The sequence below is a fragment of the Scatophagus argus genome, chromosome 10 (assembly GCF_020382885.2).
Source record: "Scatophagus argus isolate fScaArg1 chromosome 10, fScaArg1.pri, whole genome shotgun sequence".
Lineage (NCBI taxonomy): Eukaryota > Metazoa > Chordata > Actinopteri > Scatophagidae > Scatophagus > Scatophagus argus.
Window position 1 is genome coordinate 15,337,254 of NC_058502.1, and position 20,316 is coordinate 15,357,569.

The window sequence follows — 20,316 nt, forward strand, 5'->3', positions numbered from 1 at the left end:
TCTGCAGCCAATCACAAACCTCTGCGAGACAAACCCGACTGTCTGATTTCCGCGCAGTCGCGAGCGTGATCGTTTTGTGCGCTGTTGAATCCCGCAGCTGGCTCTTCCGTCTGTAGAAATTCTACCAATCTCTCAAAGCACACTTTGAGGGAAGCAAACAAGGTGCGTTGTGACTGGATTTGGTGTGGTTTTATACAACTTATATATATATATTATACAACTTATACAACAAGCGGCGTGCGGAAACATTAAACATATTTTACCTCTGTCCTAGTGCAGACTTTTATCAACCGCGCTATCACCGTTGGCCTTCGGCTTTGGAATTGCACAATGCAACGACTACAAGTTTTAAAGTAAGTAGATATTTGACACTAATATTTTGTCACTTTGTTTGTAACTTTATAGAGTTATAAATATTAGTGATGATGTTATTTACTCCAAATGAAGTTTTCCCACATTTTCCCACACTTCGCAGGGACATGGTCATTGGTTTGGATCCTGTCCAAAAGCAGCTTGCAGTAGGTTCAGCTGTGGTAGCAGGGGCTCTACTGACATACCTGGTGCTCAAAAGAAGACAAGTGAAAAGTATTCCTCTTGGTAAAGGCTGGTGGGGAGCAGGACAGAAGCCACTGTCAGAGGATGAAAAAATCTATCCCTTCAAAGTGCAAACTTCAGATGAAGAGATTCAGGTCCTTTTGAGCAGTTAATTAAACCTTTCAAGTCTCTCATCACCAATGGGAAAGTAGTATACAAGTGTCAGGAATAAGGCAGTAACCTGTTTATGTTCAACAGGACCTTCATGAGCGCCTTGACAGATTCCGCTACAATGATCCTTTAGAAGATAGCGGCTTCCATTACGGCTTCAATTCCAGTTCTCTGAGGGAAGTGGTTTCCTACTGGAGAAACGAGTTTGATTGGAAAAAGCAGGTGGCAGAGCTCAACAAGTATCCACACTTCAAAACTAAAATAGAAGGTACACAGACCCCAGCTCGATTAATGGGGTTTATTTTGCTTTAGAGTAATCCTTGATAATGTGGGTCTTTGGCTACTAGTTCTTCTTTTCACCAATGCGTTTGCTTTACTGCAGGACTGGATGTGCACTTCATCCATGTGCGGCCACCACACCGTGAGAATCAGAGGGTTCTGCCCCTTATGCTCGTTCACGGCTGGCCTGGCTCTTTCTACGAGTTCTACAAGATTCTGCCACTTCTCACAGAGAACCAGGATGGTCTTGCATTTGAGGTCATCTGCCCATCCATCCCTGGCTACGGTTTCTCAGACGCCCCTCGTAAACAAGGTAAATAAATTCAGAATTAATGTATGTATTTCATCTTTAGTCACAGATGTGTGCAGATGTGCTTCTTGTATATTTTCAGGATTTGACAGTCTCGCTGCTGCAAGAATTTTCCTGACACTGATGGAGCGTTTAGGGTTCTCCCAGTTCTATCTGCAGGGGGGAGACTGGGGCTCCCTCATCACCACAAACATGGCACAGATGAAGCCTTGGTAAGACAACAGAACAGGCTCTTATTGCCACAACTTATCACTGCAGTGGAATTTCCAGCATCCACTTGCTTTCTAAAAGGAAACATTGTTTGTAAGTTGTGAAACAGTGCTTGCAGTGTGCAAAGTGCTCAAATGACCATAAAACAACTGACACTGCAAATTCCTAGAGACTGGAAACCCCTCCTCAGCAAAAAAAACCATGAATTTATAAATTGAATATACAATATAAATTAAAATGTCTTAAAACCTATAATCTTGGGGAATAATTACCTTTTTTTGGAATCTATTTCAATCTTTTCCAGGTGCGTGAAAGGACTGCACTTGAACATGTTTATGATAAGAAGGGGGTTCAAAGTTTTGCTGTCCATCGTGATTGGTCGTTATCTGCCCTTCCTAGTGGGCCTCAGTCGGGAAGATGTTCGCCGGTTGTTCCCTTTCGTTGAGAAGAATGTCTGGGAAATCCTGGAGGAATCAGGCTACTTACACATCCAAGCCACTAAACCAGACACTGCAGGTGGGGACATACACAACCAGGAAACAGATTCGGGTGATCATACTGACACTTTTGACTAGCCAAAGATGAACTCACTGTGTGCAAAGAACTCAAGAGGGACAAGCTGAGACAAGCTAACTGGGACAAACTAATTGTTCTAAGTATTTTGCAATCTCAGTTCAGATTGAGTCAGTGTATTTGTGTGTACAGGGTGTGGAGTGAATGACTCTCCTGTGGGCTTGGCAGCCTACATTCTGGAGAAGTTCTCCACCTGGACTGAAAAGAAGAACAGAGATCTGGTGAATGGTGGACTGGAGAGGTAAAAGAGGGACTTCTTATTTCCCTTTTTAATATTTTCAGCAACTATACAGAGATACTTCCAACAAGTAATTGTTTCTGGATGTTAACAATTATTAAATGGCTGCATCCGTACAGGAAATTCAGCCTTGATGACCTCTTGACAAATGTCATGATCTACTGGACCACAGGCTCCATAGTCTCCTCCATGCGCTTTTACAAGGAGAACTTGAAGAATAATCTTGACAACAGAGTAGATGCAAAGTATGTGGCCAAACACACTTACTATCAATACTGTATCTTTTATTTTGCTAATCTGAAAACTTTACTATCCTATCATGCTGTAACTGATTATGTTTCGTGTTTTGTTTTAGGATAGGCATATTTGTGCCCACCGGACTCGCCGCCTTCCCTGAGGAGCTGATGCATTGCCCCAGGTCATGGGCAGAAACTAAGTATAAAAACATCTACTCCTACACCTTTATGCCTCGAGGTGGTCACTTTGCTGCCTTTGAGGAGCCCCAGCTGCTAGCCAACAATCTTATCCAGTTTGTCAGAGAAGTGGAGAAATTCTGAACCCATTGATTCACCCTCACACCAATGTAATCATGGTACAGCTGTTCTTTATTACTGCAGTCGTGTCTGCAGCACTGTCAAAATCATGTCCAGATTTTTAAAAAAGTAAACATATACACAGATCATACTTAATCCATTGTTTTCAAGAGCTTGACTAAAGAATGCAATATAATGCCTTAAACCGTTCAAGTCATTCCAATTAAAAATATATTGCACAAATATTCCATGTGATGTTCTGTGTTTAATGTCCTTAGGAATTAGTGATATTTCATGTAAAACCATCTTCATAAATATAAACATTAATACACAATGGCCTCAATGCCAAAAAAACTAGAGAACTCATTCTCTCAGTATTAAACAAGAATATATATGAAAAAAACCAATAACAGCCTGCTGATGTCAACAAGCACACTATTATTTTAATTATTATACTTTTAATGAACAGTACAAAAAAAATTAAATTCATAATTCATTAAAATTCACTTAAACCACCATTAAAATTCCATTTGAATATACATGCTCCAGAATGAGAGCTCCAATCTTCATTCTATGCACTCCTAGACTGTTTGGGTCACTTTCCAAAGCCCTTGATAGTCATGGGTGCCTGAAACCACACATAATCCTGCCAGTCTGAACCCTCTGCCTTTAGTTCCTTACAGGTACTGGGATCAGTGGACAGAGCAATAATCTGGTTCTTTATACGGGTTGGCACTTTGAATTGTAGTTTAGGGCGGAACCAACCTACACCGCAATCCCTGTGAGCCAGCACCAAGACTGTGGTGGGCATTAAACGAACAGGTCTGGTGTCAGACAAAAGGTCAGCTACGAAAAGAGTGCGGAAGAGTTGCCTTAAGCAGGAGGATACTCGTAGACATTGATCTCCACCAGCTACTTCCAGAGCCTCCATGTTGATCTCATACAGCTCTTTGGGAAGGATGAGGGAGCCACCCATTAGCAGCAGCACACGTGGCACCCTGCTAAGGGAAAACAACACCTCCAGCTGCTGCAGCACCTCCTCTAGCTCCTGAAGGGTCTGTTGACACTTGCGCCAATCCATGTCTGCAGACTGCATTGGTCTCCGACCCACTATGTCTTTATCCTAAAAACCAGACACTTTTAGTTAATCTCAAATCTACAACATTTCTTCATTTATGAACATGTGATGTGCAGTATGACAATCCGTTCACCTGCACTGAGGCTTGCTGTTTCTTCTGGGAGTATACCAGCTGGTCATATGTCATGGGTAGTTGCTGCCTCTGATAGAGAATGCACTTGAGAATCTCGCTGACAAAGCGGCAGCAGCCTTCTTGAGTTACTGTGCCAGGGAAGACCACACTCACATAGCCTTCCTCCTGTGCTCTTCTCTTCACCTCAGCATCACCGTCCTCTGTGTTACTGTGATGCTTACTGGCAGTCACATTGGAATCTTGCAAACTTGACTGACCAGAAGTGTCCTCTTCTTGGGTGTTATCTGTCCAAATGATGACCAGCATATTGTCATTAGGGTGAGCAATGGACCCATCTCGCTCAATTTTAGCTAGTTAAATGTTGATGAAATCTAGCAAGGCCATTGTTCTAATAAAGGCACTGTGCCCAATAGTAAGCAATGAGTACAAAATGACATCTTCAAATGTCTTGTTTTGAGGAAGCAACAGTCCAAAACCCAAAGACATTTAATTAACCATGATAAAAAAACAGTGGAAAAAAGACAGCGGTTGGAGCTTTATCTTCTGCTATATCTATTTAAAACCAGTAACGATTCTTCATTAATAACTGATTATCAATCAGTCAGTTGAATAATTTCGACTCTAATGCTGTTAGATACATGTAGTGGGTTAAAAAGTTCAGTATATACCTTTGAAATGGAGGGGAAAAGAAAGTATGATGCTGCATAAAATGGAAGTACTCAGAGTACCTCAAAACAGTACAAGTAACGTTACGGTACTTCCCTAATTGTGGTTAATTACTTTCTACAACTGCTACCTCAAAATAACATGGCTGCATTAGCTATACAACATTTTATGATAAATACAATGTCAGCTTGTGATCTGTAAATGTAGTTCTACATTACTTAAGAGAGCAAAAGGGGGGCATGTTAACAACAACCTCGGCACTTTCTTCCCCTCTGTGAAAATGAAAATGTTGCGTTTTCACACAACTGATCACAATATTTTCTGACATTTCGTCAATTTCATACTGAAATTTGGTGTTGGATCTCATAAACGTGCTCCTCCCTGATATAACATGGATACCCCCATCGCCAGTTACATACCTGCTGAGGACATAGCGGTGTTTTCCTTGTCTTCAGCGTTGACTAAAATATGATGTTTTGAATTTAGACGATGCTCAGGTGAGGCACCTTCCAATTCAACTCCATTTTTCGCCTTTACACACGTGTTTATGGCCTTTGGTGAGAGTTGTTGGCCGATTTCCGCAAAACGTCGGCATGAATTTGAATCGTCGGGAACACTTTGTAATGTTACAATTTTACATGTCACTTTCGGTTCCTCCAGTGTGCTAATGTCTTTATCCGACGAAAACAAAAGGCACCTCCGTGTTTCATTGCGTCTGTTAACAACAGACTTGTTTTCCACTTCTTCTGAGCATAATGTTGGTTTAAATATATTCGGGTCTTCCGCCATAGTTTTGAATATCTTCACCGGTTTTCCCCGCAGTGCATCATGGGAAACGTGTAACGATGGCGATGCCGCGTTCACGTACATGGGGAAAAATTCGCAAACAAATTTCTCTGAAAATTTTGTTTGTCCGCTTACACATTTTTTTAGAATTGAAATTGAAATTAAAATTAAAATTGTTTTCCTGCATGAAATCGGTTTGACCACGACTGTCCCCTTTCCTTTCACAAAACAATATAAAACATAGTATTAATTTAAAAAAAAAATGGCCGGGGCACTGTTTATCGATTCGTAGCCTGTACATCGCAGTGGCCAGTTTGTGTAGTGCATGGAGAAAAGGAAAACTGGGATCAGGTGTGATAATTAGGTGCAATATACGCTGCACGGTTGTCTTTTCAAATAAAGAAAAACAGGCCCGTAGAGGTGGCTGACTTTTGTTAATAATGGCTTCAGTACGAGTTGCGGTTCGAGTCCGTCCATTGAACAAAAGGTCGGTAGGAATGATTGCTTTGCATTTTCTCCAAGCTTTCTAAAAATGAAAAGACAAACACTTACGCTAACTTTTCCACAGAGAAAAGCACTTGTCGTCCAAGGTGATCGTTTTTATGAAGGGAAACACTACATCTATTCGCAAGGTATTTGAACACAACACAAAAATAGTCTATTCTGCATTCAGTGATGTTTTAGTAAGCGTGGGCTCTGCATTTGAAACTTAAGCCTTCACCTGTTCGAGGAGATGAGCTCAAGGACAATGGAAAGATCTTTTCATTTGACTTCTCATATGATTCAACTGACAGAGGCAGACCCACGTTCGCATCCCAGGAGAAGGTAAATGTGCTCCTCTGTTTAGCAGTTTCAACCTTTCGCACAAGTATTTTGTGTTTTATCTGTCAATGTCTTTTTTAAAAACCTGGCTTTAACAAACAACCTTTTTTTCTGCTGGTTTAGATTTTTCATGACTTGGGGTCTGATGTCCTGAAAGCTGCATTTGAGGGTTTCAATGCCTGTGTGTTTGCCTATGGACAAACAGGCTCAGGGAAATCTTACACCATGATGGGCCACACGGTAAGGCCTTCCCTTCCCTTAAATTTATCTTGAGAGGTAGTTACTTCATATCCTATTCAGCTTGCATACATGCACGCCCTGTAAATTAGCCCCTCAGTCATCAGGGTCACCCAGAAAATCGCAATATTCGCAATCACACTGTGCAACTTACATTGCGGAATACTGTAGAGCTAAACCAACATTCACATAGAAATTACTCCTCACCAAATTAGAAACTGACTGATGGTAGCCTCACCAGACATCCCTCTCTTTCTCTCCATTTATCTCCATGTTTCTCCCCACTAATCAGAAAATGTGATGAGGGCAGCAACCCACAGCTTTTCTCTCCTCACCTTGCACAGCATTGGAAATTTCACATTACCAGTGAGATTTCTGCTTGTCTACCAGGAGACTTGTGCAAGGTCATCAGGAGAACTGCTGTCAACATCCCAGATAATTATATATGGCTCTTAATGCTTACTATCTGTTACTTTGTAATTAAAACAAGAGGGCATGCAGCTCAGAGTGGAATTGCTTTTATGCTTCAGTAACTCCATATCAGATGAGCTCTTGTTTGTGTTGTTCAGCAGTCTTTGCATGTGCTGAGCTGTGGTCACAGCATAGTATAGACACCCAAATTAAAGGAACATAATAGGAACAAAATGAAATTGTCATTTAATAGTGCATCATGAGTAACCGAATCATTTTGTAAGAAGAGCTCTAAATGCATCATTTTCTTCTCTTAATGTGTCAGGATGATAAAGGTTTAATCCCACGGATCTGTGAGGGCTTGTTCTGTGAGATATCTCGAAGAAGCATGAGTGATTCGGCGTCATTCAGTACACAGGTCAGGTAAGGGACCATCACGCATATAGCAATGCTTCTTATCTTAATGTGTTGGTGCAAGACTGTTTAAATTCTTCACTTTCAACCAGTCGTTAAGCTTTCATACAAGAATTCAGGATGGTATTTTGTTCTTGAAAATATAAACTTGCAACAAGGGGTGTAGGACTGGATATATTTTATGATATTAAGCCTATAGAGCTGGTAGTCACAGAAATGCTCCTGCTTTTTTATCTAATACAAAGTAAAAAACATCATAATCCTACACTAAAATAGACTAAACCAGTAATTGTAATGCTCTAGGACAAAAGCAATGGCTACCACTACAAACCTTTTAGTGCTATTACAGCCATTTTACTCATCATAATGTATTAAAAGGTGTTAAAAACTATTACATTATATAAAATAGTGCATGGAGGTAAGGGCCATGAAGGGCCATCTACGCATGAGGTCTCAGTTTATCTCTTATACATGCGATGCTATTATGAATATTTTTTTCAAAAAATTGCACAGAGAACTAAAGTACATCTAATGAGTGCACGCAAAAGCATTGTGTCCTCAAAAGGACTGCACATAGAGAAAAAATCAAGTGTACCTGCTTCCTGCTGACAGTGACTCAGGCCTCCAGTCAGAATAAAGAGCAACAAAACAAGTCAAAGATAATGCCTTTTACAGTTAATGAGTAGGCTCTTTGTGTGTGTGTTTTGCACCCAAGGGCCACTTTATCTTGAAGTGAGGTTAAAAGTTTGCCACATAAAGCTAAAGCCTAATCAATCACATATCGATACTTCGATGCAGTTTCATGTATTTTCGTGTGGTACGGTCTTTATATTAATTTAGATATAATGGTCAAGCAGGTAAATTGATTAATTATCCATTTTACTAAGCGAGGACAGTCATGAAACTTCAAATTGTACAATTTAACTGTAACACAGTCCTTTTAGAACCGGAAAAGACATCATCTAGGTTTTATTACTACAATCAAATAATGATCAAAATCCCTGATGATATCTCGTCTCATCACAGTGTCCATTACATAGCTGCGTGTCCTGGCTGTACTCCTAAATGAGTACAGTTAGGGGAGATAAACAGTTACTGGGAGATAAAACTGAGGATTTTAAGCCTATCAAGCTACCATGAAACATTATTTTGCCATTCGGTATCGTGTGCTGCTGGCACATTATTTGTGTTTAATTCAACTCTAGAATTGTCCTTTTTTTTCCCTGATTAGTTCAACTGAGCCTTTCTTTTGAAATGCTAAATTATGACAGAGGAATGTTTTTTGACAAATAAACCATGTGTATTGTGGTGTTTTTTTTTTTTGTTTGTTTGTTTGGTTTTTTTGGGGGTTTATACACAACAGAAGCTTGTGCTCATCAGCTAAAAATATCGGAGTCAGTGTTACAGGAAACAACTTTTTTTTGTGGAAAACAAGTTAAACACAGGAATTCAGTGTTTCAAATGTTTGGTTCAAGTAGACAGGATATGGTAATTATTAAACATGCTTTGACATGGCTGATACACACACACAACATGGATTTAGTCACCACAGCAGTATATGACTTATTAGTTTTTAGTCACAGCCTACTTGGACCTTTAAATTGTCCACACATTCGTTCAGTATTTTCTCCCGCCTCCTATGGCCATGGACTCCATTACTTACCTGTGAGTGAAACATCAGGCTGTTTGTTTTTGTTGTACCTTCACACTGATTCATCTCAACTTTGTAAAACAGAATACAAAATTGTGTTTGTAATGAGGTGATGGTAGTTGGAGTAATATGTAAGTGACTTAATAATCCTCCATCCGGTTTTATTATTGCAATAATGGCAGCTTTGGCTCTGGTCATTTAGTAATCATCTAATATTGTACCCCAAATGGTCAACGCTGTGCTAGTAAACAGCCTGTATGGCTACATGCAGCGGATATGGTCTTATGCCATTTTATTACTGTCATGTTCTCATAAAGCCTAATCGTTCCACACCTTGCATTATTTTTGAATTAGCCACTCTGAGTAATTTCTTTTGTTTCTTGCACATACCCACCGCGTTGTTTGAAGTGTTATGCTGAAGCCTACTTTGCATATGCTTGTTTATTCATTGCCAGTGCAAGCAGAATAATGCATACACAGTAATTTGGCTTTAAACGTATTGTGCATCTCTTTGCATAGTAGACAGTGAATAGGAACTTGTTTTGTTCTCATTTGGTGCTGTGCCATTCACATATCAGCAGTGAAACACTTCATTAATTTGTGCCTTTGTGGCTTTGTACGCACTCTTGGATCAAATTTGCATTTGTGTTTCTGTCTTGGCATCAGCTATTTGGAGATCTATAATGAAAGTGTGCGGGACCTTCTGAAGAGCACTGCAACCACTGCAGATGGTGGAGGTTTAAAAGTGAGAGAGCACCCCTCGGATGGACCCTATGTAGAGAGTAAGACAGAGTTTTATTCTGCAGTCTGTGTCTATATGAACAGAGTTTGTGTGAAAGGCAGAATGTCTATAACACAACAAAATACAACTTCTGTGTAGATCTGTCCAAGCACTTGGCTCATAACCACACTGACATGGAAGACCTGCTCATTTTCGGCAATGCCAACCGCACCACAGCCAGCACAGGCATGAACAAGTTCAGCAGCCGCTCCCACGCCATCTTTACCATCCACTTCACCCAGGTGAATTGCTGTGCTTTATACAGTATGTATGCCTATTGCTATCTCTCAGGTTGCCAGCTTGAATTGAAGTTTAAGATTCAATGAAAACTATTTGGATGTTGGCAAAGGCCATCCCTCAAGAGCTCCAGTTAGCCTTATTTATCCATTTTGTGTAATAATAATTTTTTTTTCCATCTTCAAAGACTTTTTCATTTTTTCTCCTGTCTTACAAAGCACTTTTGTCCTGATATGAATTATTCCTCTGTGATGTTGCTTCTTTTGAACTCTTTTGAACTTTGAACTCAGTAATGCTTTGGCATGCCGCAGGCGTGGTTCGACGGAGAGTTGCCGCGTGAGACGCTGTGTAAGATCCACCTGGTAGACCTGGCGGGCAGCGAGCGAGCCGATGCTACGCGCACCACAGGCAACAGGCTGAAGGAAGGTGCTAACATTAACAAATCTCTGGTCACCCTGGGGAGTGTGATCTCAGCTCTGGGTAAATAACAAATACATCATGACACCACATCTCTCTATATCGAGCCAGTCAGTAATAATGGATGATGATTAAACATTTTCTATTCAAGTACTGCGATTTAGTTTGCTGTGGAATCACTCCACCTGTTATGAAATAAAACACAGTATGCAGGTCACTTACTAGCTTGCCTGTTTTACAGCTCTAATTTTTATATTAGGTTTTACAATGTGGAGTTTGGTTTCATTCCAAATTGTTTTTTCATCAGCTTGACCTCTGCCCTCATAAAACTGTGGCTGAAATTAAACTCACTCTTGAATTTTTATGGATGGTATTTGCAAACTCAAGGTCTTGGTGCAAATACATTTTAAGGATTTAATATTGAACAATGAGCCTTTTGGAACTATAGCAGTTAAGGATGAAACATTGCAAGGGTTACTGGAACTTTCCATTTTGTCTGAATCAGTGTTTTCTCTCTTTGTGACCTCCCAGCTGACCTTAGTGTGGGAGGACCGTTAACAAAAAAGAAGAAGCAGATCTTCATTCCTTACAGAGACTCTGTGCTGACATGGCTACTGAAAGACAGCCTGGGTGGAAACTCTGTGACTACTATGATAGCAAGTATGTACTATAGATCAGAGCTCTGCTGCTTTTCAGGCTGTTTCTAAAAAACATGTGCATCCCTTCCTTTATTCTTAGATGATGTGAACCACATAATGTGTTTTTGTCTTTCATGTTTTATCTCACCACCGCTCACCACTGGGCACATTCCTCCCTCTCATGGCAGCCATTTCTCCAGCCGATGTGAACTACGGTGAGACCCTGAGCACTTTGCGCTATGCCAGTCGAACTAAAAACATAGTGAACTCTCCTATGGTGAATGAAGATGGCAGTGTGAAGGTGATCAGAGAGCTGCAGGAAGAGGTCACCAGGCTCCGAAGGCTGCTAGAAGAAGCCAATCAGGTCCCGCATGTTAAGCTTACAGACACAGCATTTATGCTGACAGTCTTTCATTTGGTCATATTTTATGTTGGCCTGTGTTTTCACTATGATTCCAGGTTTCCCGTGGGGAGCAGTCTTGCTCTGTGAAAGTGGAGGAAGAGTTGCATCAGAATGAGGAAAAGGTGAGTCATCCTCTGCCAATGGGGAAAAAGAGAATGTTTTTGATGTTCTCATCTGTAAATAATACACCTACTATTCCCCAGGTTCTAGCACTGACCAAGGAGTGGACCAGCAAATGGGATGAGACCCAGGGTATTCCGCAGGTACATCAATGATTTATTCACTTATTTAACCCATTTTTAAATGTAGTAATACGGGACATTGCTATCCACGAAAAGCACACCACTGCACAGAGGTTTCCTGGTCTTTTCAAAATGATTAATTGTGATTTAGTCTTTTTTTTTTGTTGTTGATATGTATGATGAAGCCACCAGATGGATCTAGATGCGACTGGGGCCCTTATCCAGCCACCCCCACGCTGCTTTTTTTTAGTTTTCAGAAGCAATAAGAGTTAAAAATAAAAAGACAAATATTCTTGCAATGCATTGATAAAGAAGCCAAGTGAGCATTTGTGTAAATATCCTGGGGCCAGTTTAGCATTGATTTTGACATTTGACGCCTGAGACTGTTTGTTTGATTCTTGAACATGAGCAAGAGGATAACAAGACATTAACTGGAGAAAATTTAAGTAACTGCTTTGTGCCAGTGATCCAGTTCGTGGTAGGTCTTTCATTTAATGAGGTGGAATTTTAAATAAAACCAACAACTTACAGTAAAACCCTGTTGTTTGACATCTAAATGTTATTTTACTTTTCTATAGAGCTGGGTAAACATCCGTGAGGATTCCTGTTATTAAAGGCTCCCTGGAGCTTTGTTGCTAGATAGACAATAGTTTAGGTGCCCTTGTTGCTTATGTTTTTGTTCCCTACTCTGTTTCCCATTGTTTCAGTTCACTAATGCATCATAACAAATTTGTATTTCATTTTCTAGTCCAACATCTGACATTGTACTTGATAAAGAATGATGCCATTTGAAGCTTGTAACATAAGGATATTTGCAGCTAAAACAGAAGGCCACTGAGTACATAGTGTTCAGGTTTGCTCTATAATTTTAACACCAACAATGAAAACAAAGCAGCAAGCTTCAAGCAGCAGTTTGACAGTCGTTGCAGGTTGTAGTAAGTACATCATACCAGCTGGTGTCACTGCAAGTCTTGTGAACAGTTACAACCACTCCACAGAGGAGCGAGCAGAGTCAACCTGGCATTTAAATTTAATTTTCCATCTATTTAGATTTAAATGGCACCCAAACGATGAGTTCTTGTAATGATCGTAAAGTTAGTGTGCGGCAGTGTTCGGGGACTCTAACAAAGAGACACAGAACAGACATGCCTTCTCTTCTCTCCAGTATGGTTTCTCTGAGGCTGGGACAGGGTGGCAGCATCTTCGCAAGATCCCAAATTGCCACAAGAAAAAGCCAACGGTTGCCAACCGAGAGTTTACGCTGAACGTTTTTCTTCTGCTGAATTTGTGCCCAACCTCCCGAATAACACCAAATGTCATCTGTTTGCGACTCCTGTATTCTGCCAAGTAGCCTGTTGCATTATGCATTGAATTGTGAAGCGTGACTTCTTGTCTCCATCATACTTGCCAACTGTAGCGGTTTTGGTTTTGGTTTGGTTTTCAACTGTGTTGATCTGGCCTTTTTTGAAAGATGTTTGCATAGGTTTGTGTTGTTCAGACTTGCAATAGCCACCAAGTGATTCTGCAGCAGAGTGAGAAGTCAAACTGATTGAAGAAGAAGACGTTGTGTAAGGATTTTGAATACCCTTCACATGAATGTCTGTTCTGTGTATGCTGGATAATTAACATTCTGATTCTGTGCGGTGGTTAGCAGGTGACATTTAGTGGCTCAGCAGCTCTTAATTCATGACAGTGTATTGGAACTCATTAGCAGCTGTCAGTGCTCCTAATTAAGAGGTCTTGATTATTGACATATGGCACTTTGGTTTCTAACCGTCCAGCATATTAATTAAAGTTACGCTGTTGTAAATCTGTTTGCATGTTCGAGTGGTTATGACTTTATGCTCAGGCCACATCATCCATCTCTACTGGCCTTATTTAGAGCTGTGCCCATTCATGTAGAAGCACCTGTTATGATGCATGGGACAATGTGACACCTAGGTTGAAAAGGCCACTGTACCGGTGACCGGGAGGCACGCTGGGGTTGCTGAAACTCAAAGTGTTTGACGAATGACTTTATGGATTTGACATTTCTCTTCCTGTGCATTTACATTCTGCTTGGGTGAAAAATGATAGGTGGGATTTCTGCTTGGAATGCTGCACAGACATTACAGGTGGTGTCTTGGCTCCGTTTAGCACAGAGAAGCACATCCAGCCTCAAAATTCAGCACACATCCTGGACAAGCAAAAGCATAATTTCATTATTGGAATTTATTTAAAATAGATTTCCTCTTCTTCTTTTCTTTTCTTTTTTTCTTTTGACAAATGGCCTTTAATTTGTGTTGTTTAAAAAGTTGATAAAATCCAGCCTCTGTGTTTAAGTCTGTAAACAGAGCACATGCACGCTCTTTTATAAATTAAGAGCAGTCTTCTCCCAGTTCTCAGTTGATGCCGTTGTTGGTGAGAGCTAGTTGAAAATTTCTGCTTGGGCTGTAAGGAGACAAGTTGACCAAGAGCAGTGTAAACAGAATTTTGAATTCTGTATTCAAAGCAGATTTAGAATGCAAAGTTATTCATCGTCAGCTTCCCAGATTGGTTACAGGGCATGTGGGAAAGAGAAAGTAATTAATATGAGATGGATTCCACAGCAGCTTCTTACCAGACAGAGACAGCAACAGTTTGAGAGAACAAAAAAGGCAGGAAGAGGGTAAAGTGAAATGTTGTTCCACTGCGGGGATATATAAAAAATATAGTCGCACACAAATTTGTGACTAGTTCTACCCTATCAGGTCCCCTTGGAAAAGCTGTGTGGTGGGAGGAACCTCAATTTCAGTAAGATAAAATGAACCACAGTTCTCCTTTGATCCCGGCAGTCTTTGTATTTCCTAAACATGCAACAATCAGCACAATGATGCAGCCTTGAATGCTGAGCCTGGCTCTGTTTAGTGTCACTTTACCCCATACTGTCGGCTGTTATACATCACAGTTCATCATTATAGAATTCCATAACTTTTACATATTTATATCGGCATCTTTCAGTTTATTCTTCACATGCTAGTAAAGCTTGGCTCCAAACTAGATTGATTTTCATTTCATGACTTTAATTTATGAAAATTATTTATTACCCATCCATGTTTGAAACACACATGGCCAGCATGTGTTATTTATGCTCACTTATTTCCTTTCAAGGGCCATAAAATCAACTGTATTAGGTTTATTAGTAAGATAACTGGCTGGTCGATTTTCACATTCTTTAATGACACAGATGATAAGAATCTGATATTTCACCACATAATGTCCACCCATGCAAAACCACTATGATTAACTGACATGAATTGCAATGGGATATGTAGGGAAATTTTTCAAGCCCATATTTGCTTTTCGTTTTTGACCACAAGTGACATGCAGGGAAACATGGAGATGGTTGGAATGCATATCAAGCTAATTACACGGCACATTCTTTGTACAACCAGAACAACATCTCTCTGGTTGAGATTCTGCTTTTACCTGTAGCACACACACAAATAACACAAGGGGTGTGTAAGGAACAGAAATGACTGTTAACAAGATGCCAGTTCTTTTCTGTGAGTTAACATAATGGAGTGGAGCAACCAATCATTACAAACAAAAGGCTTTATGTCATTATGAAAACTGTAGAGCAACAATCTGGAATGTAAATACAGGACATTTCAAGGAAATTATGTTTTCAATATTCTGCATCCAGTACCTGCTTATCTGTTCAGTTGACAAGTTACTATACCACACAAGTCTGACGGAAAGAAGGAAAGAACCAATCGTTGGCCTAGCATGGTCTTTTTAAAATGCATATCAGCGAAGTTGGGAACTTGAACTGTCGAAGTGCAGATGGAAACCTAAATGCTGTCTGAGCCTGGCTTCTCGTCGGTGCCGCTTTAATTACAGCATGTTCTCCAGCTGCCTCAGTTGGAAAGCTGACTTTTTGTTGTCCTCGTATCCCACGGACTGACGGACTGACGGACTGACTGACTGATTGGGTGTGGTGGAGAGCAACTTTCTCTGCTATGTGAGGAGAAAATAAGAGGATCTCATCTGTTCCTGTTGTCTGTGGAAAGCGACACAGTGCATTAATCTGCCAGGCTGCTCCTCACCTCTAATGAAGTCTGTGAAGAATCCCTTTTAATTAAGTGCAGGGGTTGGGGTCGATGCCTCTCCTTCTTCATTAGAAGAAAGGATTTCTCCTGTCTCACAACTGCCAATGAGCAGGGTGGTGCTGGCGGTGGACTCATCTCTCACATCATGGTCCAGTCTATACGAAAGAGGAGGAGGAGGAGGACGAGGTTGAAAGAGAGGGGAAACGAGTTTATGCAGAGTGTTGCCTCTGAATTCTCCATATGTGAGATTTTCTGCTCTGCCTCTTGGGGAGGGACTTATGATAATCCATGGCAATGTGAGGCATTAGTCCACCAGCTTAACAGAAGAATACTTCTGATAGGGCCACTCATACTTTGGTAGACTCTGGGTTATTGAGCCGTAGCCTTTGCCCTGGGAGGAAAAGGTTGGCGGTCTTTAAACACTTGCCTAGAGAGTTAAGTTTCTCTTCATGGCTTAGTTCAGTGTGTTCTTTGAACCCAGTCAGTCATCTGAGGCTAAGTGTTTGATTTCTTGTTGAATAATTGGCAAATTAACTGTTCAGGAAAACTCATTTTGTCAGCAGCCTGTCTGTTTTTCTGAAGCTTAACTCACACCTTTTCACCCCTTTTTTTTTTTTTTTTTTTACTTTTAGTAAAGTTAAGAATGAAGTGACATTAAATGACATTTTACAAAAAGTTAAATGAATATCAGCCCTTGACAGATCCGTGCAGTAAGGTGGTGTGACTCATGCTTCTACATTTCCGCAGCAACAATTGTTGGAGGCAGTGAAGCGGTGTATGGAGCAGATCGGAGGTTTAAATGTAGCCTTCCTGTGCTTTTGAAATAGCTTTCAAGGATTAAATCAATTTCTCTGCTTTTTATCGCAGGTGCTGTAACACCATTAAATACATATGTAGCAGGGCAGATTCGTGCATTCATTTCCATCTAACCTTTCAGTTGTGATGTGGCTGTAATATTTCTGTATGTGTCACTATAGTTGCAGTCATCAACAGTCTATATGTGAGACATGGAAGTGTTTTTCATCATTTGCCTCTGAGATTTGGCATTTATGCAAACACATGCCATGATTTATGGAGGGGAAATGACTCTTATGACTAATTTTTCTACAATTAGTCCCCTTTCTTGACAAATAATACACTAATTATGAAAAAGAAATTCTCTGTAGTTTTAAGTTTAAGCTATGGCATGCTTCCCACTTCATGTGAGCCTATAAAGTACACCAACGCATTGTAAATGACATGGAACTTCCTGAAGTTTGTTGCTGTTATCTTAAGCTGACATAATTTACAAGCTTGGTAGCATTTTAATAGCAACATACAGTGTTGGTAGCCATGTATCTATAAAGGCAATGGTGCATGGTATACAGCCCACCTGTGTGGGTGGTGGCACTGCGTCTGTTTTGCTCGCTGAACACAATGTACAGTTTGACTCTAGCCACGATAATCTGAATGATTTATGGCGTCTCTCTTGCCGTTAGCCACTCTGCTGCTTCACGGTGACACGTGGTTGGAACGCCGCTATTCTGCTTGGCCTTCAGGCAAGGAAGAGCAGTCATAAAGAATTCAGTTTTCTGCTGGTTGCCATTAAATGTCTGTCAGCATTTTTATTTCATATTGTGTGCCATTCCAGCTACAAGCTATTGAATGATTTCTTTTTCTTTCGTGTTATATTCTCCTGTGTCCTATAGGAGAAGACTGTTGTTCTGAGGACAGGCGGTAGTGGAGTGGTCCTGGACTGCCAGGTACCTCATCTCATAGGAATTGATGAAGACTTGCTCAGCACTGGAATTATCTTCTATTATTTGAAAGTAAATAGATCACTTGAACTCTGTATTACTGGCAAAACCTCTACATTTTTCTCAGAAATCATTACAAACCGTTTCAAAACTTGCTTTTTTAACAGCAGCTTGTATATTATACAATGGCCTTTCAATCTTTACTACAGGAGGGCAGAACTGTGATCGGGAGTGACAAAGCATCATGCGGTCAGGGTATTGGTGAGTCACATTCCCCACTGCTGTGTTATCCAGTGGCCTGAAATAAACAGTATTTTTTGGTGCTTTCCTATTTAATTGTGTTGTAGTGCTTCATGGGCCTGGGCTCCTCAGTGAACATTGTGTGCTTGAGAACCGTGCTGGGACCGTAATTCTGATCCCTCACGATGGTGCACTGTGTTCAGTCAGCGGCTCTGTGGTAACTGATCCCTGCCAACTGACTCAGGGTAAGCATTTCTGCAAAGTTAATATTCTCCTGATATTCTTTAATGAACATGGGGGGGAGGAAGGCATGTCTGTAATAATGAAGATTTCTCTTTTAGATTCACAATTATTTGGCAAGTGGGAAGCAATAACACTTTCATCCATTTTGAATGCAGCTATATGAGATCACTGCATCACATCTGCAAATGAAATCCACTTTATGTCCATGGCTCCCCCCGGGCAGCACACTCAGGGCATGAGTGGATTGTGAACACAGCTCTCTACAGGGCAGATGCCATTTCTCTTACTAAACATTTTGAAGGGCGAGAGGCCCTGGACAAAGCTCCAGACAAAGCCGCAGGCCCTCCATTTAATTGGCAGATGGAGTTGATAGGGCCGACAGGTTTGAAGTGGGCCAGAGCATTAACCTTTCAAAGGACGGAGCCAAACGGAGCTGAAACTCCTGCCCCCCGAGCAGACCCTGCTTGCCGGGGCTGGGAGCTTTCACCGCTTACTGCCTCCTCACCGACACTGCTTTGCTTTCCACAGATAAAAACTGCACACACAACCAAGCAGCGCAGAGTCCGGCTCTGCTAGTCTCTTTTATAACCATTTCAATTTATCCAATATCCCCTTCAGAAATGGCTGCATCTGAAGCTATTTTCTTGAACAAATGATAGTAATTTTCAGTCCAGTAGCAGCTGGAATCCATCACAGGCAGCCTTCTCAGGTGCTTTGTCACTCGTCAGAAGTCATTAGTAGTAGCAAGATTAGTACTTGCTGTGGCAAGAGAGGAGGAGATGGAGGAGGGACCATGAGAAAATCTGTGGATGTGGCCATATGAGCACGAGACTGATATATAAACCCTAAAATCACTTCAGTTCTATAGCTTTGTGAGACTTTTTAAGTTTCCTTGCAGTATTTTCTCTGGTAACTCATCCCCCTGGTTTAGGTCACAGCCAGTCACTTTGGGGTTGTGTGTTTCTTTTTAATTTCAAAATTCTTTCAATTTACCTCAGCAGAGGAAAATGTTGGAAGATTCTTGTGCTCTTTGTCAAGTTACACCTTATGTTCAGTGCAGACGGGTAGATTCTGATGGCGCAAGTCTTTTGCTCCTCACCTTTTTTGTTCTTGATAGAAACAGAACCTTCCCTGTCAGCCACTTGCATCTGTCTTGGAGCATTTTTAAGCAGCGTTTCTACCATTAAGGGATAAAAGCGTCTGTGATACATATATATATATATTTTTAATTGCTTTCTGTCTTCTCCATTCTCCCTATAGGTGCAGTCATACAGCTAGGAAAAAGAATTTTACTCCGGTTTAACCACCCAACTGAAGCTGTCCAGCTTAGAGAGAAACGCCAGGTAGATACAGCACCCCAAACCGCCACGTCAAGTCCTGCTTTGTTCTCTGCATTTATTTTTATTTTCATTTTTTTTTTGTGACGCTGAGAGAGCATCTCTTAGAAAAGATGCTGCTTCAAACGCATTTTCTGCTGGTAATTTTGTTAAAGCAAGTCAGCATCCTGCACTTTGTTTCTGTAACTAGCAGCTGTAATAACTGCTTCCTTCAGCAAACATTGCTGAGGTTGAACTCTCATTCACACTTCACTTCACTTCACTTCAGAAACTTCACAACAAAATCACTGGTGTGATTCACGCAGATTCTTTCTGATCAGAATAAGAACCTCTTACTGTTTTTATTCAGCAACCACTGCTTGTTTTTGCCTGTTTAGCATGAAACCCTTCTATTACTTCCTCATTCTCATTAATTGGCTCACAAAAAGCGGCAGACCTGCACATCACAAACAGTCTCTCCACAATGTCAGCCACAGAAAGGCACTATGCTCGTCCTGAAAGGAGGCCAGGTGCAGCAGCTTTCAGAACTTCTTGCTTTTTTGTCCAGTTTGCAACAGCTCCCTCTTGGCGTTCATTCACTTTCATGTGATTTTAAAGAACCATTGTGTAAATGCACACTTTTCTCCCAGGGAGACTACAGTTTTACTCTCCGGTAATTTTGTTATGTTTTGTAATGTTTAAAGTATTCTTGAAAAGTTGCATTGGGATTGGCCTTAGTGGGTGTAATAATTAAAGCCATAAGGTTTTCTTCATTATGCTCTGAGAAGGATTAGATCATTTTAAATTTAGTAAACAATGACTGAAAATGTTGAAAAGCCAAAATGGAAGGTAAGCTCTCGGTTATATTTATACACAAGATGTGGCCATTCAACAAATTTACTGGAAACTACCAATTGGGGGAAGGATACAAAAGCATTGCAGATCAG

At 40.7% G+C, this 20,316-nt stretch overlaps 3 protein-coding genes across 9 annotated transcripts in view; 2 read left to right on the top strand and 1 right to left on the bottom strand.

Annotated features, from left to right (window-relative positions):
• Window positions 1–11: 11 nt before the first annotated feature.
• On the top strand, window positions 12–3,093 carry LOC124066350 (epoxide hydrolase 1-like). Of its 2 annotated transcripts, XM_046402683.1 has the most exons (10): window positions 12–162; window positions 280–353; window positions 476–689; window positions 793–973; window positions 1,088–1,297; window positions 1,377–1,506; window positions 1,809–2,020; window positions 2,210–2,318; window positions 2,435–2,560; window positions 2,671–3,093. In XM_046402683.1, exons 2-10 carry the CDS (start codon window positions 331–333, stop codon window positions 2,870–2,872), a joined length of 1,407 nt encoding a protein of 468 aa, XP_046258639.1. In that variant the 5' UTR covers window positions 12–162; window positions 280–330; the 3' UTR covers window positions 2,873–3,093. The 2 variants fall into 2 exon arrangements, with proteins under 2 accessions (XP_046258639.1, XP_046258640.1); XM_046402684.1 differs by having other exon boundaries at window positions 87–353.
• A 174-nt stretch (window positions 3,094–3,267) lies between these two features.
• LOC124066352 (MAD2L1-binding protein-like) lies at window positions 3,268–5,595 on the bottom strand. The gene is made up of 3 exons (XM_046402688.1): window positions 5,145–5,595; window positions 4,060–4,343; window positions 3,268–3,971 (listed from the first exon to the last, which is right to left on the bottom strand). Exons 1-3 carry the CDS (start codon window positions 5,593–5,595, stop codon window positions 3,444–3,446), a joined length of 1,263 nt encoding a protein of 420 aa, XP_046258644.1. The 3' UTR covers window positions 3,268–3,443.
• Window positions 5,596–5,864: 269 nt separating this feature from the next.
• kif16bb (kinesin family member 16Bb) overlaps window positions 5,865–20,316 on the top strand; it is a 53,011-nt gene continuing 38,559 nt past the window's right edge. For 4 of the 6 annotated variants that reach the window (XR_006844578.1, XM_046402679.1, XM_046402674.1 and 1 more), the window contains exons 1-16: window positions 5,865–5,998; window positions 6,080–6,143; window positions 6,226–6,336; window positions 6,457–6,573; window positions 7,307–7,404; window positions 9,713–9,828; window positions 9,927–10,069; window positions 10,376–10,544; window positions 11,013–11,141; window positions 11,308–11,483; window positions 11,579–11,644; window positions 11,726–11,785; window positions 17,523–17,642; window positions 17,780–17,831; window positions 17,918–18,055; window positions 19,314–19,396. Coding sequence is in view for 5 of the 6 variants with exons in the window: in XM_046402679.1 (XP_046258635.1) it covers window positions 5,952–5,998; window positions 6,080–6,143; window positions 6,226–6,336; window positions 6,457–6,573; window positions 7,307–7,404; window positions 9,713–9,828; window positions 9,927–10,069; window positions 10,376–10,544; window positions 11,013–11,141; window positions 11,308–11,483; window positions 11,579–11,644; window positions 11,726–11,785; window positions 17,523–17,642; window positions 17,780–17,831; window positions 17,918–18,055; window positions 19,314–19,396 (1,689 nt within the window). In the remaining variant the exon portion in view is untranslated. Of the gene's footprint in view, window positions 5,999–6,079; window positions 6,144–6,225; window positions 6,337–6,456; window positions 6,574–7,306; window positions 7,405–9,712; window positions 9,829–9,926; window positions 10,070–10,375; window positions 10,545–11,012; window positions 11,142–11,307; window positions 11,484–11,578; window positions 11,645–11,725; window positions 11,786–17,522; window positions 17,643–17,779; window positions 17,832–17,917; window positions 18,056–19,313; window positions 19,397–20,316 lie in introns of those variants that run through there. The other 2 variants (XM_046402675.1, XM_046402676.1) reach the window with 2 other exon arrangements.

Bases quoted from the DNA above. Each gene is read 5' to 3' on its own strand.
- LOC124066350 (XM_046402683.1), top strand. From the start codon at position 331: ATGCAACGACTACAAGTTTTAAA. The intron at 974-1,087 runs GTACACAGACCC...GCTTTACTGCAG, and splicing joins CTTCAAAACTAAAATAGAAG to GACTGGATGTGCACTTCATC. The intron at 2,561-2,670 runs GTATGTGGCCAA...GTTTTGTTTTAG, and splicing joins GACAACAGAGTAGATGCAAA to GATAGGCATATTTGTGCCCA.
- LOC124066352 (XM_046402688.1), bottom strand. From the start codon at position 5,595: ATGTACGTGAACGCGGCATCGCCATCGTTACACGTTTCCCATGATGCA. The intron at 4,344-5,144 runs GTATGTAACTGG...TCATTTGGACAG, and splicing joins CACCGCTATGTCCTCAGCAG to ATAACACCCAAGAAGAGGAC. The intron at 3,972-4,059 runs GTGAACGGATTG...TCTGGTTTTTAG, and splicing joins AACAGCAAGCCTCAGTGCAG to GATAAAGACATAGTGGGTCG.